This window comes from Carcharodon carcharias, chromosome 3, assembly GCF_017639515.1.
Source record: "Carcharodon carcharias isolate sCarCar2 chromosome 3, sCarCar2.pri, whole genome shotgun sequence".
Lineage (NCBI taxonomy): Eukaryota > Metazoa > Chordata > Chondrichthyes > Lamniformes > Lamnidae > Carcharodon > Carcharodon carcharias.
This window is the reverse complement of record NC_054469.1, coordinates 113,441,348-113,465,620: the sequence shown is the minus strand read 5'-3', so window position 1 is coordinate 113,465,620 and position 24,273 is coordinate 113,441,348. Positions and strand designations below refer to the sequence as shown.

General features: G+C 43.7%; 1 protein-coding gene across 1 annotated transcript in view; it reads left to right on the top strand.

Moving 5' to 3' along the window:
• Positions 1–24,065, top strand: part of pdk4 (pyruvate dehydrogenase kinase, isozyme 4) — an 80,578-nt gene extending 56,513 nt beyond the window's left edge. The window contains 5 exon segments of the mRNA XM_041183979.1: positions 847–943; positions 1,634–1,715; positions 3,555–3,665; positions 9,385–9,498; positions 23,901–24,065. Coding sequence (XP_041039913.1) covers positions 847–943; positions 1,634–1,715; positions 3,555–3,665; positions 9,385–9,498; positions 23,901–24,065 — 569 coding nt within the window.
• Positions 24,066–24,273: the final 208 nt, after the last annotated feature.

Genomic DNA, 24,273 nt, shown 5'->3' with positions numbered 1-24,273 from the left:
TACAGGCAGGTGAGATGAATGGCCATCTAAGTCTGTTAAGGTTGAGGGATGAAAGTTTGTGAAACTACAGGGAGAACTTTGTTTTCCTTTGAAAATATGCCATGCGATCTTTTACATCCACCTGAAGAAGGGTTAGGGCATCTGTTTAACATCTCCAACAAAAGGATGTGGTACTTCCAACACTCTTGAGCATTGCATTAAAATGTCTGCCTGGAATATGGCCTCAAGTTCTGCTGTGGGACTTAGACCCAAATTTTGTGATTTATACAAATATATAGGAAAATATTTATTAAAATATGGTTATGCTTTAGAAATGTATGTATACCCTACCCAAAATACTGCGGATGCTGTAAATCTGAAATAAAAATAGAAAATGCTGGGAAAACTCAGCAGGTCTGACAGCATCTGTGGGGAGAGAAACAGAGTTAATGTTTCACGTCCGTATGACTCTTCTTCAGAGCCCTTTCACAGATGCTGCTAAAACTGGATGGATTGCTAACAGAGAAACTTCTTAAAATTACTGACTTGATGCCTTTTGCCCTCTCTTGTAAATCATGAACTAAATATTGTGCATGTTTCCTGAATTCTGCTTCATAATTAAGAGATTCACCAAAGCCAACTTGTCATTTAAATGTGATGTATGAATTTTGAAAACTGCAAACTTTAAGCACTGAGGTTATTAGGTTTGTGACCAAAGCAGCAGCACAATATTGTTTGCTTCCTTTTATATGATACAAATAACTGAAAGTAGAGAAGATGTAAATATTGAACTTCATAACCTTCTAAGTACAGCAAAACAATTGCCAGTACTTACATGCATGAACATTCTTCCCTTCTGTTCCATAGGAAAAGCCTCGGGTCATCCTATTCAAATTGTCTATGTTCTTTCCCATTTGCAACATATGTTGTTTGAACTTTTTAAAGGAAGGATCAACAACCTATTGTAGAGTGTCGACTAATTGTGACGTGTGGTAGCATGACAACAGGTATCTGAGTAAAGCTATTTAGCAACTAGTTTGACAGGTTAGTCCAATGAAATTTAATGCAGGGGTCACAGTTATAATCCACAGAGGTTGTGCAGAGTGGGAATGAGAAACGCCCTTCAATTCTGTTATTTGAAATTCACTACACTTCCGATAAAGCAGTCAAGTGCATTCCACAGTTAATATATCGTTCCGAGCAGTATTGGGATAATTATTTGTTTTTGTGTCAGATTTCTATTTTTGTTCAGAATTAATTTCACGTTGGCTGTGAGAAAAGTACTAAAATGTCAGGAAGAATATCCTATGATCAAACAGGACCACTAATTGGGGAGAGTTGGCAATTTGGGGCAAGTTAATGTGGTTAGAACAGAACTTCACTGGGTATAGGTTTTGTAGAAGTAAGTTTTATAGATTGCAGATACTATAGAGTATTGTTTTTTTTCACCTGAGCCAAGATCAAGAAGGTAATGCTTCATTTTAACAGTGAGACTGGGAGCCTCATACAGCAATAGCACATATTAGTAATTTGATTAGAATATTCTCCCTGCTGAAAGTGTGCAATCAGAAAATTACCCCACAAATATCATAATCCCTATGTAAACTGTGCCTCTGGGCTTCTGTTCTATTTCAGAATGCAATGCGAGCTACAGTGAAGAATAAAACAAATCTAGCACCACTCTCCTTCCTATTAAAGTAATGGCCACTTAAGGAAATGAAGACCTTACCATTAAAGTAAGTTTAATGAATTCAGCTTGGACATGGTCATAGAGACCTGATTGACATTGTTATAAAAGCGATGAAAGTCCTGCACTGGCTCAAAAAAAAACCAGGGATAGGTAGTATCAATCATAGTGTGCTGAAAGGGCCTATGAAACAGATTTGTGAAGCATTGGAAATAATTATGGGGGAGTTGCTCAATGCAGTCAATGGTAACTACTGATCCATTAGTCTACTACTCCTTCTTAAAAAACAGGAAGGAGGAGGTACTGAGTGCGATGTCTGAGGATACAGTTGGGTACCAAGGGTGCTTCTAATTTACATTATCGACCTGAGATTCAGAAACTTTCATATGACACTGAAATATAGAAAATAGAAGCAGGAGTAGGCCATTCGGCCCTTCAAGCCTGCTCCACAATTCAGTGTGATCACGGCTGACCCTCTATCTCAGCAACATACCCCCACTCTCTCCCCATACTCATTGACGCCTTTAGAGCCTAAAAATCTATTTCCTCCTTAAATATATTCAGTGACTTGGCCTCCACAGCCCTCTGTGGTAGAGAATTCCACAGGTTCACTACCCTCCGTAAAAGACCCATTTATCTCTACTCTCTGTCTCTTGTCTGCTAACCAATTCTCAGTCCATGCCAAAATATTACCCCCAATCCCATGTACTTTAATTTTGCACACTAACTTCTTATGTGGGACTAACTTCTTATCAAAAGCTTTCTGAAAATCCATACACACCACATCCACTGATTCTCCCTTATCTATTCTGCTAGATATGTCCTCAAAAAACTCCAGAAGGTTTGTCAAACATGATGCCCCTTTCATAAATTCATGTTGACTTTGTCTAATCCTGTTGGTATTTTCTATGTGTCCTGTTATCACATCCTTTAAAATAGACACTAACATTTTCCCTACTACTGATATTAGGCTAACCAGCCTGAAGTTTGTTGTTTTCTCCCTCCCACCATTTTTTAATAGTAGGGTTACATTTGTCACCCTCCAATCTACTGGAACTGTTCCAGAATCTACAAAATTTTGGAAAATGACAACCAACGCATCCAGTATTTCTATGGCCACCTCCTTTAGTACACTGGGATATAGATTATCAGGCTCCGGAGATTTATCGACTTTCAGTCCCATTAATTTCTCCAATACTTTTTTTAGTAATACTAATTTCCTACAGTCCCTTCTTCTCACTAGAACTTTGATTCCCTAGCATTTCTTGGAAGTTATTTGTGCCTTCCTCCAAGAAGGGGGTGGGGTATTGCAATTGGACGCAGCAACTAATGAACTACAGAATAAGTTGGGGAAGATATTCAAGTCAGAAAAATTGCAGATGAAATTTAATACAGACAAATATGAAATGCTATTACGTAGGTGGTGTCTAAATGGTAATTGTATAGAAGTATGTAACATAGCTAAGGGTCAAGAAAATATTAACCTGGATATAATTTTATTTGGCAGGAGTAGAACTAGCAAGATGCAGGTTCAAACTAGAGAAGGATAATTTTAGGACAGGTATCTGAATCATTTTTTATCTGCATACAATGATCAACATATGGAACAAGCATCCAGATAAACTAGTCAAGGTAAAACTCTTGAATCACTTAGGAAGCAGTTGGATGTTATGAGGGGGAAGCCTTGGGATCGCTGTGTATGGACAAATCAAGTAGACCGAATGACCTTTCTCATTCCCATTATTATTTTCTGCATGTATTTGGCAGAATATATGCTTGACTTGTATTCCAATTTGAGAAAAATGGATTTTGCTAACTACTTTTTGTTTTTACTTCTGTGTTTTCTGAAACCAATAGTGATAATGATCAAAATTATATTTATTTTTAGATTTCTGACAGAGCCAGTGGCGTCCCTCTCCGTAAAATTGATTGACTGTTCAGCTACATGAATTCCACAGCTCCTAATCCAGTAGTACAGAATGTCCATACAGCTCCTCTAGTAAGAAATCCTTATAGATAATTGCATATAAATGTGCATCTCCTTTTTTCTTCCCTTCCCACCAGCCCCAATCCCACCCCCTAATTTTTTCCCCTCATGTTGTTAAAATGTTTGCTGGAGCCTGACTGCACAGATCTCGGAAGCTTTCTTGTACCTTGTCCATTCTTTAACCTGGATACTGTATGTCAGATTTCAGTTTTGGCAGACCCAATTTTGTTGTCTTCTGATGCTACACACACTCGTTTTCCAGCAGAATAGCTATCAGCAGAAAGAAGTCCAGCTATTTTGTTACCCTTTCCTGTAGGGTCATTTGATTATTCAAATCTGTGGCTTTCTGTTCTGTTTTGTGGAATACTAGATGTGTCCAAGGCTTTGTTTTGTGGACTGCATTAGCACAGAGCCTTCTGGGTAATATTTAAAATGTAACTCCCTGTTCCATTAGTTTGCATACATTTCAAGTTGCCCAAATTAACAGATCTACATATTCTGATTTAGGATTTATCTATCCATTAGACACCCTTGCCAGTCATTTCTAAACCCCAGGTCTACAAATTTCAAACGCTGAATAAGGAATAAGATTGAGGTACCTGGGCTTTGAGGGTTAGATTCCTGATATCAGAACCATATTTAATCCGCAGGTCTCAAATTGGACATTCCGAAACAGACCATTGTGGAAGTTAATTATGGTGCAACCATGTAAACTTGGATTCATGACAGCAAAACCAATTTATCCAACCGTGAAATAATTTTTGCACAGGCAGTACCAGGTGTAATCTGAGCAGTTAGAAATGACAAAACATTATTGTAGAGATGATTCTGCAATCCAGTGCTCCTAGTTAAGAAACCATTGTCATGGAGTGAAAGTCATAGAATCAAGACTTTTGTATTGCAGTCTAAGAAACGGAATCATTTACAGGAAAATGAACAGGCCAATGCTAAAGGTGTTGAATATGTTTGAACATGGTTTGGAAACTGGCATTAAGGGAAAGTCATTCAATACTGAAGTAAGGAAAGGAGCTATTTTTATTTAAGGAAATATAGAAGTATCAAAGATAAATTCTTATGAAACATACATAAATCTCCATGGAATTATCGTAGAATTGGGCTGCACAGAAGGAGGCCATTTGGCCCAACATGTATATGCCTGCTCTTTGAAATAATTATCGAATTAATCCCACTCCCTTTTTTTTTCCATAGTCCTGCAAATATTTCCTTTTCACCTCATCATAGTTTCTATGTTAAACTGTAGAAAATACTTCAGATTTAGCATTTCTGCATGTTTGCAGTGTCAAAACCATTCATTTCACTAATGGAAAATATATTCAATAAGTTATAAATAATAAAAAAGTGTCATTAAAGTATATTTTGACATGATTTACATTCTAAAACCAAGGGTAATGCTGCTAAGCCACTACCGGAAACCTTTATATATTAATTATCTGAATGGGTAAGTGGGAAAAATACCTCAGCCATTGAAGAACTGGATACTGGCTCAAGAGCGCTCTCACATAGGGTGTCAAATACCTTGCAGTGCCATTGAAAAGCAGCATTTGGAGCTGCAGGAAGGAGACAAGTTGGTTTCAGACAATTGTGCTAAGTAGATTGGCTCTCAGTCACTGTGCTTCACCAACAGGTATCTAAGTAAATTACATAACTGCATGTACCCCTGTCGAATGCATCTGGATGTTACCATGCTGAGTGCTAGCAATTCTGATGTGCTGCTGAACCATTCTACTGGCCTCTTATGGACCACCAGTGTATCGAAGTGTGGTGGCCTGTAAAGGGGCAATAAACCTTTTCTGTGGCTGATGTGCATTTTCATCTATTTTAGATTGTAGCTGTATCCCAGAAGAATTTACTGAGGTACAGAGTCTTCCTGCCATTGACAGCGTAGTGAGAAGAAGTAGTCCATGAGTGTTGATTGTTCCTTGTTAATGTGCTTTTGAATACCCCTTTACTCTCTCTGATTGCAATAGTTACTAACGCATGAATCTATGAAACTGAAGGAAGGTACACTATGTAAAGTTATCAATGAATCTTTTTATTGATCAATTGTGGGCTGTAGATGTGTTTACTGCACAACTGAAGACAGTGAAACAATAATTAATGTAATTAACTTTGTGCACAGTAACCAGCATAGACTTGAGTCGTTCCACTTCCGATTATTATTGATAGTTTTACAGTGTGAAGACTTTGTAAATACCCAGGAAACTTTTTATAGATGAGTTGGTTTAAAAAATTAATTGATACAAAGAACAAAGCACAAAGAAAAGTACAGCACAGGAAAAGGCCCTTCGGCCCTCCAACTCTGTGCCGATCATATTGCCTGTCAAACTAAAACATTTTGCACTTCTGGGGTCCGTATCCCTCTATTCCCATCTTATTCATGTATTTGTCAAGCTGCCTCTAATACACCACTATCGTACCTGCTCCCACCACCTCTGGCAGCGAATTCCAGACACTCACTACCCTCTGCGTAAAAAACTTGCCCCGCACATCTCCTCTAAAGCTTTCTCCTCTCACCTTTAAATCTATGTCCCCTAGTAATTGACTCTTCCACCCTGGGAAAAAGCTTCTGACTATCTACTCTGTCCATGCCACTCATAATTTTGTAAACTTCTATCAAGTCGCCCCTCAATCTCCGTCGCTCTAGTGAGAACAATCTGAGTTTCTTGAACCTCTCCTCATAGCTAATAACCTCCAGACCAGGCAGCATCCTGGTAAACCTCCTCTGCACCCTCTCCAATACTTCCATATCCTTTTGGTAATGTGGCAACCAGAATTGCACGCAATATTCCAAGTGTGGCCTAACCAAGGTTCTATACAGCTGCAGCATGACTTCCCAGCTTTTATACTCAATACCCCTGCCAATGAAGGCAAGCATGCTATATGCCTTCCTGACTATCATATCCACCTGCGTTGTCACTTTCAGTGACTCGTGGACCTGAACACCCAGATCCCTCTGCCCATCAATGCACTTAAGGGTTCTACCATTTACTGTATAATTCCTACCTGTATTAGACCTTCCAAAATGCATTACCTCGCATTTGTCCAGATTAAACTCCATCTGCCATTTCTCCGCCCAAGTCTCCAACCGATCTATATCCCGTTGTATCCTTTAACAATCCTCTTCACTATCTGCAACTCCTCCAACCTTAGTGTCATCTGCAAACTTACTAATTAGTCCAGTTACATCTCCCTCCAAATCATTTACGTATACTACTATGAGTTGGTTTAAAAAAATTAATTGATACAAGTTAATAAAAGCAAAATACTGCGGATGCTGGAGATCTGAAATAAAAACAAAAATTGCTGGAGAAACTCAGCAGCTCTGGCCGCATCTGTGGGGAGGGAAACAGAGTTAATGTTTTGAGTTCAATATGACTCTTCTTTAGAACTCAATAGAGGCAGAAATATGATGGGCTTTCTGCTGTTGAAAAAGGGAGAGGTGGAGCTAAAAGGGAAGATCACGGATAGGTTAGAGGGTGGAATAGATTAACTTACAAAGGTGTCATGGAGCAAAAGGCCAAGAGAGGAGTCGTAAAGGAACAAAGCATTGGTCCAGAGTAGATTAATAGCAGAATAAAGGTCCATGCTGTCTGAAACCAAAACATGAGAACGAGATACAAACTAACGCTGGGAGAAAAGAATTACAAAATGGAGGACACAATTCATGGGCTGAAGTTGTTGAGTCCAGAAAGATGTAAAGTGCCTTATCGCAAGATGAGGTACTGTTCCTTGAGCTTGCATTGGGCTTAGAAAAGTTAAGATCTGCTGCACAGTCCAGAAAATCGAAGTTCTTTGCTGCCTTTTTTTTTGCCTAAGTGTGTTTTATGTCCTGTAGCTTTGTTCATTTGAAAATATTCTGCTGAAAATAATGTGCTACTTTATTTTCAGGCACTTATAAGCTGCTAATATTTTTTCTACACTTCTTTGTACTTAACCCTTTGGGAGCTGCTAGCTCTCATACAGTGATCGTTCAGGCCTTTCAGCCGTATTCTGTCACAAGTGATGTTGCTTTTGTACTGAGGAATTAAAGAAAAGAAAACATGAGCTACAGTTTAACATAACTAGCAGCATATCTGTAATCAAACATGCTCCTCAGTGTACTTTGTTTGGTCACCATTTTATACCCTATACTACCAATAGTATTGTGTATCCCTTTCAATGGCAATGATTAGCTGGGTATTTTAGACATGACGGAGATATAGGGCTGAAGCTTAATGGAGAAAAAAAGGCAGATTTTTGTTGGATGAGGAGTTGAAGTGTCAGAAATCTGTTTCCCGACCCAAACCCACCTCCACCTGGGTGAACTGAAGCTGAAAGGTGGGCAGGCAACCAATCCAATCCAAGGAGGTGGGTTGCCGCTTTAAATATGATATACGTAGCCTAGACTTTTGCTGCTGCTGGCCCGATTTTCCACGAGCCGTGGGAAATCCAACATTTTCCTGAAGGCATGGACTTGGTGGATTCAGAAAAGAAGCGCTTTCTGACTTACTCCCTGGATCCAGAGGTCTGCCTGAGGAACTTCTTTGATCGAGATCATACCTCCAATGGTCTACCTCATTCCCCACCCACAACCCACTACCACCATCGCCCAAAACCTCCGACCTTCCCCTTTAACCAGGCCCTGATTCTCCTCATCACCACCAGGGCCCGATTATCTTCCCCCAAAGAGAACTCTGATCTCTCCCTCAGAAGCCCCCTCCTTTGGCCCTGCTCCAGGCTTGGACTTACCTGTTACTGTGGCCATCAGTGACCAGCTGCCCACCCCTGCCAATCAAGCTGGACCTCTGGATGGGGAACCAATCACTTACACCAATATGGTGGGGAATCTCGAATGGGGGATTCCCCACATAACTTTTTAAATGACATGCTTCCTGAGGGTCAGGTCAATGAACATTTATCCATAATCAAAAGAATAAGATCATAAGAACTAGGAGAAGGAGTAGGCCATTCAGCCCCTCGAACCTGCTCTGCCTTTGAATAAGATAATGGTTGATCTGATTGTGGCCATGACTCCACTTTCCTTGCCCTGCCCACCATAACCCTTGACTCCCATGTTAATCAAAAATCTGTGTAACTCAACTCAGCTTGAATATATTCAATGGGTCAGCCTCCGCTGCTCTCTGTGGAAGAGAATTCCAAAGCTAATGACCCTCTAAGAGAAGAAATTCCTCCTCATTTCAGTCTTAAATGGGAGACCCTTTATTTTTAGACTGTGCCCCCTAGTTCTAGATTCATTTACAAAGGGAAATATCCCTTCAGCACCTACCCTGTCAAGCCCCCACAGAATCTTTTATAAATTTCAATGAGATCACCTCTGATTTTTCTTAACTCCAATGACTACAGGCTCAACCTACTTAACCCTTCCTCATAAGACCGACCCTTCATCCCATGTATCAGCCTAGTGAATTTTGAATAATTTTGACTAATGAGCTTAAGACTTAATGACTTAATGAGTTTAAGATACTGAGACTTAGAATATACAATGTTGCAGACTGGACAATAAATATGTGCTCTCACAGCAGAAAACTGTATGAAAAGCCTTTATACAACAGGTGGTCACAACATCTAATGCCAAGAATGTTGACATTTAGTGAATAGATTAGAAGACATTTTTTATTGTTACAGAAATTTATGCTAAGCAGTTTATTTGAGTATTGGAACTACCTTGCATTGGATGCCAAAAGAATTAATGGTTCTACTTCTTTAACAGGCTGGTTTTGGATATGGACTCCCTATTTCTCGCCTCAATGCTAAGTATTTTCAAGGGGACCTTAACCTGTACTCTATGGAAGGACATGGTACAGATGCAGTTATTTATTTAAAGGTAATATAAATGTAATCTAATGTTAATTATAAAAAATGTGTGCAGATAAAGAAGATTTTGCCTTTCCTTTAAATTTCCTTTAAGGAATTTATAAATACACAGAAGATAATTGCCTTAGCAGGGGTATAGTTAACGAAAGAAGTAGAAGATGCTCTATGTGAAGCTAGTCAATACATTATTCAAAAAATGAACTTTATATACAGCTCTTTCATGAGTGCAAATAAATAACAACTTTAAGTCACAAATATGTTGGGCCAGATTTTGCTGGAGGGTGTGCCCTGTTGGATAGAATTACAATTGCATATGTAGGTTTAAAAAAAATGCCCACAAACCTGCTGGAAGTCTGAACTGGTAATGATGCAGTGAGGGCAACAGGGTATCTGGGACTTTGGTGAATAACTGGACAAACTGCCTGTCTCAAACAATGAGATTAAAGGATTGAAAAATAAATGAAGGAGGGCAAATTAGAATGGTCACCATAGTCCTGGATGGCTGTCATTGGAGAGAGACAACTGGTGGTGCATTTAACCTAAGGGTCACCACACCTCAGGCAAGGGGCACAGTTCAGGAGGCAGGGCTTTCCTGGATGACCTCAGCCAGTATGGGAATTGAACCCACACTGTTGGCATCACTCTGTGTCACAAACCAGCCATCCAACCAACTGAGCTAACCATCCTCCAGGGCATCACTTCTTCAAAGGGTATTGGTATGCAGTGCACAGCAAACCATGACCATCAGGGACGCACACGATGGGAGTAATATAATGCACCTCCAGATCTATCCAGGCATAGGAATCACATCTTTGGAAAACCAAAGTTCTACTCCACTATGGCCCTGGTGCTGGTGTAACTCTCATTGTAGTTCCTCTCTGTTCAAGTCTGGGCACACTCACAGGTGTCATTAGCCATTTTTTCAGCGGATAGCCCTTATCACCTACTAACCAGCCCTTCAAGGAATCTGTGCCAGTGAAAAGGCCTGGAATCTTTGAGTTCCTAAGGTTGTAGGAGTCGTGACTACTGCCAATGTACCTGGCACAGACCTGCGTGACCCGCTGATTATGGTCATACACCAGCTGCACATGAAGATACATGGCTGTCAAGCAGGAACTTTAATGGCTACATATGTGCAGTCAATGGGTCTCTGCTCTCTGGGCAAACCTGCAATTGGTGCAAACCTCAGGTTCTATCCATTTGACTTTGGACATCCTGTGCGAAGGATATTTAGTTCCCAGCCCTTCAGAACATTGCATCTGCAACGGTGTGCAGCAGGCTGTGTTATGTCACTACGGCCTCCACAGGGTGCCTGGGATGACTCTGTTGCAAAGGAGTAAAGTGCACTGTCACCTTCAAATTGACAGGCATCAGGTGGCTCCTAATGCAGTTGGATGAGATCTCCCCTATGAGCATCTCACATAATGATATCACCCTTGAAAGCCCGAGTCGTCTTCTGCACAAAGTCTCACTCAGTTGCCGGTAGCTGAATCGCTGCCTGTACACCCTTGGGGCAGTTTAAGCTCGTTTGCAGCTCCAATTACACTTTCTGGGCTTGTCCACACCATTGTGGTCTGATGCTGCTCTATCCACTCCCTGAGGAATAACAGCATCCCTGTGTTCCCTTCTTCCTCTCACGCTATTCCTCCTCCTTCTAATCCTTCTCTCCTCCTCACTGGAGGTTGTGTCTCCAACTGAGACCACAATCCCCATCTGTCTCCAGGAGTTTTCACCCTTTGCCCCTAGGTTACAGACTGGAGAATATTCAATTAACAATCAACAGATCTTTCTGAATGAAAGGAGATCCCTCCTAATGAAAAACATCCAAAATGTCACTGTGCACACTCAAATAGACAGTCCTTGCAGGAAATTGAGTTTGAACTGCAAAGCTGAGACTCTGATCTCAGCTGCAGTTTTAAAACCCGCCCAAACAAGCTTGCCTTTAAAAAAAATGGACTCCACAACTGTTGTGAATCTCACCCTGAAGGGGTACTATTACCTTCTGACTATTATTGCAGTGAGATGGTTAGTTCATTAGCTCAAATTCCTTTTAAATTTAGATTTAAATAATGTGGACAGGTTCCTGACTTTTTGAACTGCACACGTGTTGGATTATCATAAAACGGCGTGATGACATTGTAAACGTTGTCCAGCGTCATCATGCCACATAATATGCTCCGTGAATCGTGAAGTGCTCCCGATCACAGAGCATATTATTCAGCCCAAAGACTCTAGGTGGAATTTTCCATGCCCATTGGCGTCAGACATCATGGTGGGCGTGAGCAGACAATATGGCGGGAAGGCCAAAAATCGGTTTCGCACCATTGTGAAACATGTTTGCAGCAGTTCGCTTTGCCCATCAATGTCCACCGGACGTTGGGAACTTCATTGTAACACATCTGCACATCCAACTCGCTGGAATCATCCCCCCACACTGGATCATCTGAATCACACCAACCTGTTTCACAACAGCATTTATAAGGAGTGGGGCTGGTGAGCTGCACTTGGAGGGGATCTCAGAGGTGAGTGCACAGTAACATTGCCCAGTGCTCGCAAGGATCGCCTGTTGGACCTCAAGTTGAGGCACTGCACATTCAGATGAGGGCACAGGCAGGTTGTTTTTTTTCCCGGCTGGCTGACAGTGCAGTGCCAGGACAAGGGCTGTCCTGTGGTTGAGGTGAATTTGGGAGGGTTGGGCAAGAGCTGCCCTGCTGTTGATGGTAGTGCACAAATATGTGTGGGGTGGAGTTGAGGGAAGCGGCCACGCTTTAGGAAACCTTGTATAAAGTGACCATTCCCCTGCAGCTGAGACAGCTCAGGTGTAGCCACAGTGACATGCTTGGAGTCGGGCCACTAGCTTATCTGCCCATTCAAGCAACAGGCTTGAATGTGTCCCTTGGGTACAGAGTGCCAACTAATGAGCATTTCAGTGGACCCAGAACAATTAAATGACTACGCACGTTGTACAATCTCCTTGTGAAAGCTGGCCATGGAGCAGTCACTGGTGGAGTTGCTCATAGCCCCTTGCAAAGTCATCATTCAGGTTTGGACCAGTCTCCCCCATGGTTCAGGCTACCAGTGCAGCCTTGCAGTGCTGGTTCAGAGAATGCCTGCACCTGAGCTGAGAGCACAGCCTGCAGTCCAATGGGCAAAGCTGCTGCAAATTGGTCAGGTGGAGTGGGGTGGAAGTGGGTGGGGTCTCAGGCAGCTATGCAGAGCACTAAACTCTGGCCATCCAAGTGTATGTTAGCACTCTCTGGGGATGCATTAAAGGCCCTTCAGACTTAACCAACAGAGGTTCTTAGAACACACAATCTAACCCATGCACATCTCTTTTTGATTCTGCAGGAGAAATACATTAGAAGCATAGAGCCTGGTGAACCAGCTGTATGCCGCATGGCTTACAGAGAGTGGAACCGATAGAGAAGAGAGTGACCACGGCACCTGGCTGGGCAGAAGGAGGAGTAGCACCTTCAGGATGAAAAGGTGGCTGGGGCTCCTGCCCACCCCGCTGAAGAACCACAGCGAGTTGTCGCTAGTCGGCGCCTAGCTAGATCCAGGGTCATACAGACGCCGCCTTTCCTTCCTGCAGATTACCGAGAACCAATGTCACCAAAGACTGCACTTGTCTAGGGAACTGGTTGGTCACACATGCTAGCTACTGCAGGATTTGGCACCACGGGGACATGGAGGACATCCACTGCCAGTAGCCGTGAAAGTGACCGTGACGCTTAATTTCTACACCAGTGGCTCCTTTCAGGGCTGCACAGGTGACCTCTGTGGGATATCACAAGCCTCCACCCATAAATGCATCCATGAGGTCATGGACACCATCTTCACGAAGCACACAACTTTGTGCACTTCGCCCAGAACCAGGAAAGCCAGGACGCAAGAGCACTGGGATTTGCCCAGGTCACAGGCTTCCCAAAGGTGCTGGGTGCCATCGACTGCACTCACATGGTGCTCAGATCTCTGTGGCAACAAGCAATCAACTATGTCAGCTGAAAGGGCTTCCACTTCCTCAATGTTCTGCTGTTGTGTAACTACAACAAACGCATCCTGCAGGTCTGCGCACAATCCCCAGAGACTGTCCATGACTTTTACATCTTTAGAAGGTCTTAGATCCCTGAAGGCTTCCAGGGTGCACAGAAGCTGTAGGGATGGCTCCTTGGGGACAAGGGCTACCCACAGAGGATGTGGCTGATGACACCCTTGCAATGGCCTCAGACTGCAGCAGAGAGAAGGTATAACGAGGGTCATGCTGCAGCTCACAACTTGGTGTAGCAAACCGTTGGGATGCTGAAAATGAGATTCCGATGGCTGGACCGGTCTGGTGGAGACCTGAAATATAGTCCAGAGGGTGTCCCGCATCGTCGTTTTCTGCTGCACACTTTGCAGCACCGGGTTGAAACAGGAAGAAGAGCTAGCTGAGGAGGAGATGGAGGAACTGCACATCTCCTGCGACAAAGAGGATGTTGGTGGGGATGAGGAGGTCCTCAAAGGTGATGAGGCCATCGCACTGGCCGAATGAGGCTGGTGCCCTCGGGCGGCCCTCATAAGCTGTTAGATTCATGGAGGATGATGATGACATATAGCGAGGAGACACCACAGATCCTCACATTGCATCTATGAACATTTGACTCCAGTCTGGCCGAGGGCAGCTCACTTGCGCTCTGTGATCAGGTTCTATCATGGAGGTACAGCCATGAAACATTAATGCACTTGACCCTTTGTCAGCCTTCAGCACCTGACCCCTTCAGAAGCACAGCATCATCGGTCATGGATCCTAAAGAGATGGGGGTCCAGCCCCACCTCAAGGGTGCTGAGTGCTGAGAATGACAGAACTCTGTGACGCCTGTCCACGACATTCTGGCAGCAATGACGAGCACCATCGAGGAGCAGGTGTCACCACTAATGTGTCAAGTGAATGTGAAGCAGACCATCACTTTGGTGTGAAGGTTACACACTACACAGGGAAGATGCCTGGACTGAGACACCTGCCTTTATCTTGTGCAGGAACCAAGGTTTTACATCTGAGTGACACGAATGCTGCTCATCATAACAAGGAGCCATAGGCAAGGAGACATTCTTGGGAGTTTGTTTATAGTAGTGAACATTACGTACATGTGATTAACACCTTTTCAACTACGTCTTCTTAACCTTCCTAACTCTGCTACTAGCACCTGTCTCAGTGCTCCCCTGACATCCATAGCGGAGGTGGAAGCAGCCTGCTGACTGCTTCGCCCTGTCTGTGATGACCTTGACGGGCGTCCTTTGGAGGGCCAAGACCTGGAAGGGCCTGTCCTGCTTTCTGGGTTCTGCTGTGTGGCAGTGGAACCCTCTTTGGCCTGTGGAGCTGGAGTTGTTGGCGTCACAAGAAGAGGTGAGTCAAATGGGCTAGACACTCCTGGAGTCACCTGGGTTCATGGCCTCAGGGTGTGCACCTGCTGACCTTTCTCCCTGTGGATGGCCAAGAGTCCCTAGCTGCCTCCTTGGGGAGAAGAGGAAGCTGGAGTGAGGTCAAGCTGCCCCACACCCCTCTCACATTGACATTGCTGGAGTCCAACTGTGGCATCAGCGATGAAGTTTGGCCTCCACAGCACTGCAATACCAATGTCCTGGACCAAGGTCTCCATGGTGGCTGCCATCCTACCTGTGTAGACCTCGGTGTGTTGGCATGCCAGTGCTATCACCCTAGCCTGAAGACAGACGGACTCTTCCATTGTGTCTTGCAATCTGAGGGGTGGAGTGGACATCCCTTCCTGATGTTCCCATGATTGTCTTTGCAGCTCCATCACCTAAGGTGTGGCTGAGTCCAGAGGCTTGTCATCTGACTCGGACTCCTCAAATTTTTGGCCTCCAGTATGCCTCTTAAGTGCCGAAAACCTGCGAAGCCCCTGCTGCCACCTGCTGTGGATCAGACAGTGTGATGTGCTCACCAGATTGTGACCTCGAGGGTGCTCTAGAATTAAGTTCTAGATGTGTGTCTCTGCGCTGCTGGAGGGTGTCGGTGAGCACTGTGACAGGTCTTCAATTGGGGTTTCAGCAGATTCCTCTCCCGAGGTGTCTCCAGGGCTTGAGTCAATGAAGTGGGTCATGGACTCCCTTGGCTGTTTCCCAGATGTGCCACTGAAAGCAAGGAGATTTAATTAGTGCATGGCAGTGGCCTGCGAAACACATCACTCACAGCATGGTTGTCAAATGGATGTGACACTGCTGGATCCTCATTTGGTAGAGCACTGCCGACCTCACCATCAGCCCAGGAACAGTCCAGATCTTCGCTGACCACCTTTATGGTTCTATTTTCAAAGCTCTTGACACCTTGATTTCAGACATTCCTCCACCAGTCTGCGATCTCTACTTTTGTTGTTTGCCAGCTTGTCCTGCATGAAGACAGATGGAGAGAGTATAAGCAGGACACTTGCCAGGCCAGATGATAAGTATGGCTGGCATGTGTGGATAGTGAGTTGTGCCAATGCATGGGACGAGGACAATGAAGGTGTATGTGAGAGAGTAGCGGTGATGTCCCTTGAACTGGCAGTGAATGAGATCCCTGAGGATGTGTGATGGGTTTGTAAATTTGTGAGTTGAGAGTGATGAGAAGAGTGATTTACCCTGGCAGAATGGAGGAGATCATTCATCCTCTTTTGCACTGGGTGGCTTTCCAGTTTTGCAAGGGCTTTGGCACTGACCACCGCTGCCACCGCCTCCCAAGCAAGATTGGTGATGTTGCTGCCCCTCCTGCAGCCAGAGAAGGAGGGTAGAGGACATCATGATCGGCCTTCACAGTGTCTAAAAGGTGTTCCAGGATGCGTCACTGAACCGGGGTGGGGTTGCAGTCATCTTGCCTTTCTGAACCATGTCTTCTGTGCTGGAAGCACTGAATAATTAATGGGACGGAATTGGGACAATACGGCATGGAAAGCAGTCATTGCGGCCAGTGGATAAAATGTTCTTTTTCCCGGCTGCTACCGCACTTAGTGAAAATCTGGGATAATTCCACCCTCTGTTCCTCTCTCCACAGATACTGCCAGACCTGCTGAGTTTTTCCAGCATTTTCTGTTTTTATTTCAGATTTTCAGCATCCGCAGTATTTTGCTTTTATTCCAGCATTCGCAATCCAATTTCTCATTGTCTTTCAGCTCAAAACTGTCCTTAATTCTGAAACTAATTAATAATGATGCTGATTTAGTTACAGATAGTTAAGAAGTCAGGCTTGACTCAGTGCTAGCACATTCACCTCTGAGGAAGAAAGCTGTGCTTTCAATTCCCATTCCAGAGATTGGAGCACATAACCAAGTGCAGTACTGAGGGAACGCTGCCTTGTTGAAGATGCCTTCTTTCAGTTGAGATGTTAGGTCGAAGTGCTGCCTGACCCCTCAGGTGGACGTAAAAGATCCAAATGCATTATTTTGAAGATGAACATGGAAGTTCTCCCTGGTGTCCTGACTAATATATATCCTACAGCCAACATTGCTTAAAAAAATTACCTGGTTATTATCGCATTCCCGTTTGTGAGACCTAGCTGTGTGCAAATTGGCTGCCTGTTTCTTACACTAAAACTGACTATAGCCGGGATTTTCCAATCCCACGGCGGGCAGGAGTGGAAAATATTGCAAGAAGGCCAAGAATCAATTTTACGTCATCATAAAACCAGGTTGCAATTGTGCATTGCAGCCTTCAACGCCTGTGTTTCCTGCCACAGCACATAGAGAATGTCATTTCAATAAATTTGCATCTCATTATAAGGGTTGCTTACTGGAATCATTCCTCCCGTGTTGGACATTCAGCGCACGTCAGCATGCAATTAGAACAATGTGTTTCACAACTGTACATAAGCAACGTGCACCCGACAATTTGCACTTTGCTCATGCCTTTGAGGTTCGTTCGCCTACCTTGCATCATGCAGCGCTCACGGTAAACAGCACCAGGCTTCACAGGCAGCACCACATCACCTTCAGGGGGATCTCACAGGTAAGTCTCTAACTACCAGACCAGCAGTAAGGTGGGGGTGGCTTTTAATGGGCTGAAGGGCAAGGGCTGCACTGGGGAGTAAGAGTGGGGAAGGTTGCAGTCAAACACATGAGTTTGGGGGGGGGGTTAGCATCCTTAGCAAAATGATGGAGAGAGAGATCTGTGAGTTATGCACAATGACATAAGCCAGAATGGGAGGATCACTGAGTGAAGAAGTGTTTCAGTTTACATTGTTGAATTTGCAAAGATTGCCTTTGTTCCAGTCCAGGAATGGTGGAGGGGGTGGGGGGGGGGGCGCATGTCAATCCAGTCTCTGTTGTGTGTAGGCCGTTGGCGTAACATTACGCCATGGTGTTTCTGGCATCATACTGGGCTGCAGATGGCATACTCAGTCAGGGGAGATATCTGCAGCTTTTAGATGGGGAGAAGGTATTGTGGGGGCATCCAAAGGTGTGGGTTGGGAGGGGGGGTATATGTTTAACAGTGTAGGTGGCCTCAAGATTGACAAAAATAGGATCTTTGGAGAAAAATGTTGACTCTTGTCTGCTTCTTGTTGATGCTGCAGAGAGAGGACCATCAGGGAGATGGTGCCAGGATTTATTGCATACAGGCAAGAGAGAAAGAGAAGAAGATTGCAACAGAGGTGCCAAGCTCACCAAAGGGAGAAGCAGAACCCTCAATACCAAGGGGCAGCAGGGCCCCCTTCAGACACAGAAGATGAGGCTCACAGAGACGTCCTGTGTAGGTGCCTCGTAAGACCAAGGGTATATGGAACTCACATGTCTTATCTGTAGAAGAGCAGGAGATAGTGTCACCCACTCCGCCGCAGGTCCAGGGATCTGGTGACTCACGCTTGCTACATTCTCCATGAATTGGCACCATGGGGACTGGGAGGGCCTCCATTGCCAGTAGCTCTGAAAGTAACGGCTGCTCCAAACTTCTAACCAAGTGGCTCCTTCCAGGGCTCCACGGGGGAACTCTGCAGGATCTCTCAAGTGTCCATGCACAAATGCATTCATGAGGTCACAGACGCCCTTTTTGCTAAGGCCCATAATTACATCAACTCCGACAGAAATCAAGCAAGCCAGGACCCCAGAGAACTGCCTTTGCTGAGATTTATGGATTCCTGCAGGTACAGGGTGTCATTAACTACACTCGTGGCTATGAAAGCTTCTTAGCAACAGGCTCTCCAATACATAAACAGGAAAGGCTTCCACTCGCTCAATGTATAGCTGCTCTGCCACCATAAGAAACTTATGCAGATTTGCACCAGATACCCAGGAAGCATCCATGACTCATAAACCTTGAGTAGATCACAGATCCTGGACATCTTCAGGGGCCACACAGGAACCAGGACTTGACTCCTTGGTGACAAACGGCACCTGCAAAGGATGTGACACTAATCATAAGTTATTGCAGAAAATAAAAGCTCATGGTGTACAGGGTAACATATTGGCATGGATAGAAGATTGGCTGGCTAACAGGAAGCAGAGAGAAGGCATAAATGAGACTTTTTCAGATTGACAGGATGTAACGAGTGGTGTGCCACAGGGATCAGAGCTGGGCTCAACTGTTTACAATTTATATAAATGACTCAGATGAAGGGATGGTTGCCAAATTTGCGGATGACACAAAGATAAGTAGGAAAGTAAGTTGTGACGAGGACACGATGCTACAAGTAGATATAGACAGGTTAAGTGAGTGGGAAAAGATCTGGCGTTGGAGTTTAATGTGGGAAAATGTGAAATTGTCCATTTTGGCAGGAAGAATGAAAAAGAAGCAAATTATCTAAATGGTGAGAGAGCTCTGAGGTGCAGAGGGATCTGCTTGTCCTAGTGCATGAATCACAAAAGGCTAGTATGCAAGTACAGCAAATAATTTGGAAAGCTAATAGAATGTCATCATTAATTGCAAGGAGAATGGAATACAAAAGTCGGAAGGTTATGCTTCAGTTATACAGGGCACTAATGAGACCACATTTGAAGTACTGTGTGCAGTATTGTTCAACTTATTTAAGGAAGGATGTAAGTGCGTTGGAAGCAGTTCAGAGAGGGTTTACCAGACTAATACCTGGAATGGGCAGTTGCCTTATGAGGAAAGATTGGACAGGTTAGGTTGTATCCAGTGAAGTTTAGAAGAGTAAGAGGCGATTTGATTGAAACATAGAAGATCCTGAGGGGTCTTGACAGGGTGGATGTGGAGAGGATGTTCCTATTGTGGGAGAATCTAGAATTAGGGGTCACTGTTTAAAAATAAGGGGTCGCCCATAAAACAGAGATGAGGCAAAATGTTTTCACTTAGAGGGTCATGAGTCTTTGGAATTCAGGATATAGAATTGGTTTGGGTGGAGATGAGGAATAGTAGGGGAAAGAAGTCACTAGTAGGAGTGGTCTATTGGCCCCAAATCGTAACCACAATGTAGGACAAAGTATATAAGAAGAAATATTGGGTGCTTGTGATAACGGGACAGCAATAATCATGGGTGATTTTAATCTACATATAAACTGGAAAAATCAGATTGACAGCAGTAGCTTGGATGAGGAATTCATAGAATGCTTTCGAGATAATTTCTGAGCAGTACATTCTGGAACCAACCAGACAGCAGGTTATATTAGACTTGGTATTGTGTAATGTGACAGGATTAATTAATGCTCTCAGACTAAAGGCACTCCTAGGTACAGCAACCACAATATGATTGAATTTTCCATCCAAATTGAAAGAGAGTAGGTGTAAGACTAGTATTTTAAACTTAAATAAGGGCAACTATGTGGGCACAAAAGCTGAGCTAGCTGAATTGAACTGGGATATTAGGCTAGGGGATAGATCAATAGAGAAGCAGTGGCAGGCCTCTTTAAGGGGATTTTTCTGAATACTCAGAGTAGGTATATTCCTAATACAGAGAAAAATTCTAAAGGGAGGACCCACCATTTTGCTTCTGTCTTCACTTTAGTAGCTGTAAGTCAGGAGGTGGAGGGGAGAGATGAACTTGGTGAAATTACAATCGCTAGGGAAGCAGTACTGAGCAAACTGATGGAGCTGCAGCTGACAAGTCTCTGGGACTTTAGCCCCCATGTCTTTTGAGACTCTAGGATGAAAAGGTAGTAGATGCGTTGGTGTAAATTTTGCAAAGTTCCCTAGATTCTGGAAAGGTTCCATCAAACTGGAAAGTAGCAAACATTACACCTCTATTCAAGAAAGGAGGGGGGCAGAAAACAGGAAACTATAGGGCAGTTAGCTTGATGTCTGTCTTGGGGAAGGTGATAGAGTTGATCATTAAAGAGGTTATAGCTGGACATTTAGAAAAGCTCAAGGGAATCGGGAAGAGTCAGCATGGTTTTATGAAAAGAAGATCGTGTTTAATCAATTTATTGGAGCTTTTTGAAGAAGTAACATGTGCAGTGGATAAAGGGGAGCCTGCGGAAGTACTGTACTTGGATTTCCAGAAAGCATTTGATAAGGTGCCACAACAAAGGTTATTGTGGAAAATGAAAGCTCATGGTGTAGGGGGTAACATATTAGCCTGGTTAGAAGACTGGCTGGCTGGCAGAAAACAGAAAATATACATAATAAAAACAGAAAATGCTGGAAAAACTCAGCAGGTCTGACAGCATCTGTGGTGAAAGAAACAGAGTTAATGTTTTGAGTCCGTATGACTCTTCTTCGGAGCTAAAATGAATCAGGAATGTAATGAAATTTATACTGTTTAAGGTGGGTAGAGCAGGTGAAGCTGGATAGAAGGTCAGCGATAGGTGGGAGCTAAAGACAGCTTGACAAAGATGCCATGGACACAACACAAAGAGAGTGCTAATGGTAGTTGTAAGGGCTAAAGAAAGGTGCTGATAGTGGCATAAAGGTAAGAAAGCAGAATGTGTGAATATCAGAACAAGGGTCAGCACTGTGTGAAAGAACAATATGGAACAAGTAACCGGTGGCCCTTTCGGGGGTGGGGAGAGGGAGTGGTGGTTGGGGAAAAAAAGGAGAGAAAAGGGGATAGGGGATAAAAAAAGATGATAAAACAATGAACAAATGAATGCAAATAAAAAAAATTAAATAAATAAAAATATTTTTTTAAAAAGCAATTTAAAAAGAGATGAAGATGGAGGAATGAGTTCATGATCTGAAGTTGTTGAACTCAAATGTTAAGTCTAGAGGGCTGTAAAGTGCCTAATCAGAAGATGAGGCACTGTTCCTCCAGTTTGTGTTGGGCTTCACTGCAACATTGCAGCAGGCCAAGGTCAGACATGTGGGCATGAGAGCAGGGTGGTGTGTTGAAATGGCAAGTGACAGGGAGGTCTTGGTCATGCTTGTAGACAAACTGAAGGTGTTCCACAGAACGGTCACCCAGTCTGCGTTTGATCTCCCCAGTGTAGACGAGACCTCATTGGGAGCAGCGAATGCAGTAGACCAAACTGAAGGAGGTGCAACTGAAGCACTGCTTCACCTGAGTGGAGTGTTTGGGCCCTTGGATGGTGAGGAGGTAAAGGAGCAGATGTTGCACCTTATGCAATTGCGTGGGAAGGTGCCGTGGGAAGGGGATGAGGTATTGGGGGTGATGGAGGAGTGGACCAGGGCATGCTGGAGGAAATGGTCCCTATGGAATGCTGACAAGAGGGGTGAAGGGAAAATGTGTTTGGTGATGGCATCATGCTAGAGCTGGCGGAAATGGTGGAGGATGATACTCTAAATGCGGAGGCCGGTGGGCAGTCCCTCGCACCGCTCCCCCCCGCACCCCCACCCCCCCACAACCCTCCCCCACCCCCCCATAAACAGTATAAATGTCATCACATTTCTACTTCATTTTAGCTCTGAAGAAAAGTCATACAGACTCAAAACATCTGTTTCTCTCTCCACAAATGTTGTTGGACCTGCTAGGTTTTTTCAGCATTTTCTGCTTTTATTTCAGAGTTGTAGCATCTGCAGTATCTTGCTTTTATTATAGAGAGTAAGCATATATGGGTCTTTGTCTGATTGGCAGGATGTGACAAGCGGAGTTCCGCAGGGCTCTGTGCTGTGGTCTCAACTTTTTACAATTTATGCCAATAACTTAGATGACAGGAACGAAGGCATGGTAGCTAAATTTTAAGACATAATGGGCTGAATTTTCCCCCCATCAGTTTGGGGGGGGGGGGGGGCGGGGGGTTTGGGGGGAGGGTTTGTGTGGGCGTGGGAGCGAACCCGATTGGTTTGGACGGGCAGCTCAGCTAATTGAATTACTTACTACTTAAAAGGTCTTAATAGGCCTTTGACAGTTCGGCAGGCATGCAGCCAACTCAGCCACGCACCCGCCGAACTGAAGATCTGAACGACGTGGTGATGTGGAGTTGCAGATAGATTCAGATAGGTTGAGTGAGTGGGCAAAAATCTGGCAGCTGGAGCATAATGTTGGAAATGTGAAGTTGTTCACTTTGGCAGGAGGAATAAAAAAGCAGAGTTTTACTTAAATGGAGAACGACTACAGAATTCCGAGGTGCAAAGGGACTTGGGTGTTCTCGTACATGAGTCACAAAAAGTCACTATGCAGGTACAGTATGTAATCAAGAAGGCTAATGAAATGCTATCCTTTATTATGAGAGGAATTGAACATAAAATTAAGGATGATATGCTTCAGTCATACAGGGCATTGGTAAGACCGCACCCCGAATACTGTGTGCAGTTTTGGTGTCCTTATTTAAGGAAGGATGTAAATGCATTAGAGGTGGTTCAGTGGGGGTTTACTAGATTGATACCTGGGATGAGCAAGTTATGAGAAATTAGGTTGGACAGACTGGGCTTGTTTCCACTGGAGTTTAGAAGAGTGAGGGGTGGCTTGATTGAAGTATATAAGATCCTGAATAGTCTTGATAAGCTGGACATGGAAAGGATATTTCCTCTTGTGAGTGAGTCCAGAACTGGGGCGCACAGTTTTAAAATTATGGGTTGCCCTTATAGGACAGAAATGAGGAGAGTTTTTTTTCTCTGAGGCTTGTGTAACTTTGGAACTCTGCCTCAGAAGGTGGTCTAGGCTGGGTCGCTGAATATTTGTAAGGCAGAGGTAGATAGATTCTTGTCAGGCAAGGGAATCAAAAGTTGTCGCGGGTAGATGGGGATGTGGAACTCGAAACACAAACAGGTCACCCATGACCTTATGAATGGCAGAGCAGACTCGAGGGGTAGAATGGTCTACTTCTCCTATTTCGTACGCTCGTAGTGTTCAGGTATAGTGTCAACCATTTTGTGCACTAACAAAATAGCATCTTAATTTAGGGATCACTTAAAAGATACCAGATTATGTAACATTTTTGCTTTGTTCAATCACCAGGACAAACTCTTGTAATTTATTTTAAATGATTTTTTGTGGGTACCAAAGAACTATAGTGATCTATTTGATATTTATTTAAATGTTTTAAATTTGGAGAAATCTTTCCAAATAATTGCTTACTTTTATAAATATTTTAATAGGCTTTATCTACAGATTCAGTGGAGAGATTGCCTGTCTTCAATAAGTCTGCTTGGAAACATTACAAAAGTAGGACTGAAGCAGATGACTGGTGTATTCCTAGCAGTGAGCCCAGGAACCTGGCTAAGTTTGATCATCACATTCAAAGGAGTGGAAGGTTCAAGTGATGTTTACAATCAGACCATGGCCTTCCTGGATAAAACTACCAAAGGAAATTGCTCTTATTGTGGAAGTGAATTGGTGGTGAGCTCTGGATTGTATGGACTTGTGCAAAGCATTCAAACATATTTAGTTGATAATAATTATATGTATATCGGAACTGTATTTGAATTAGTGAATTAGCCAGTGTTCACCAAACAAAAGGGAACAGCAATG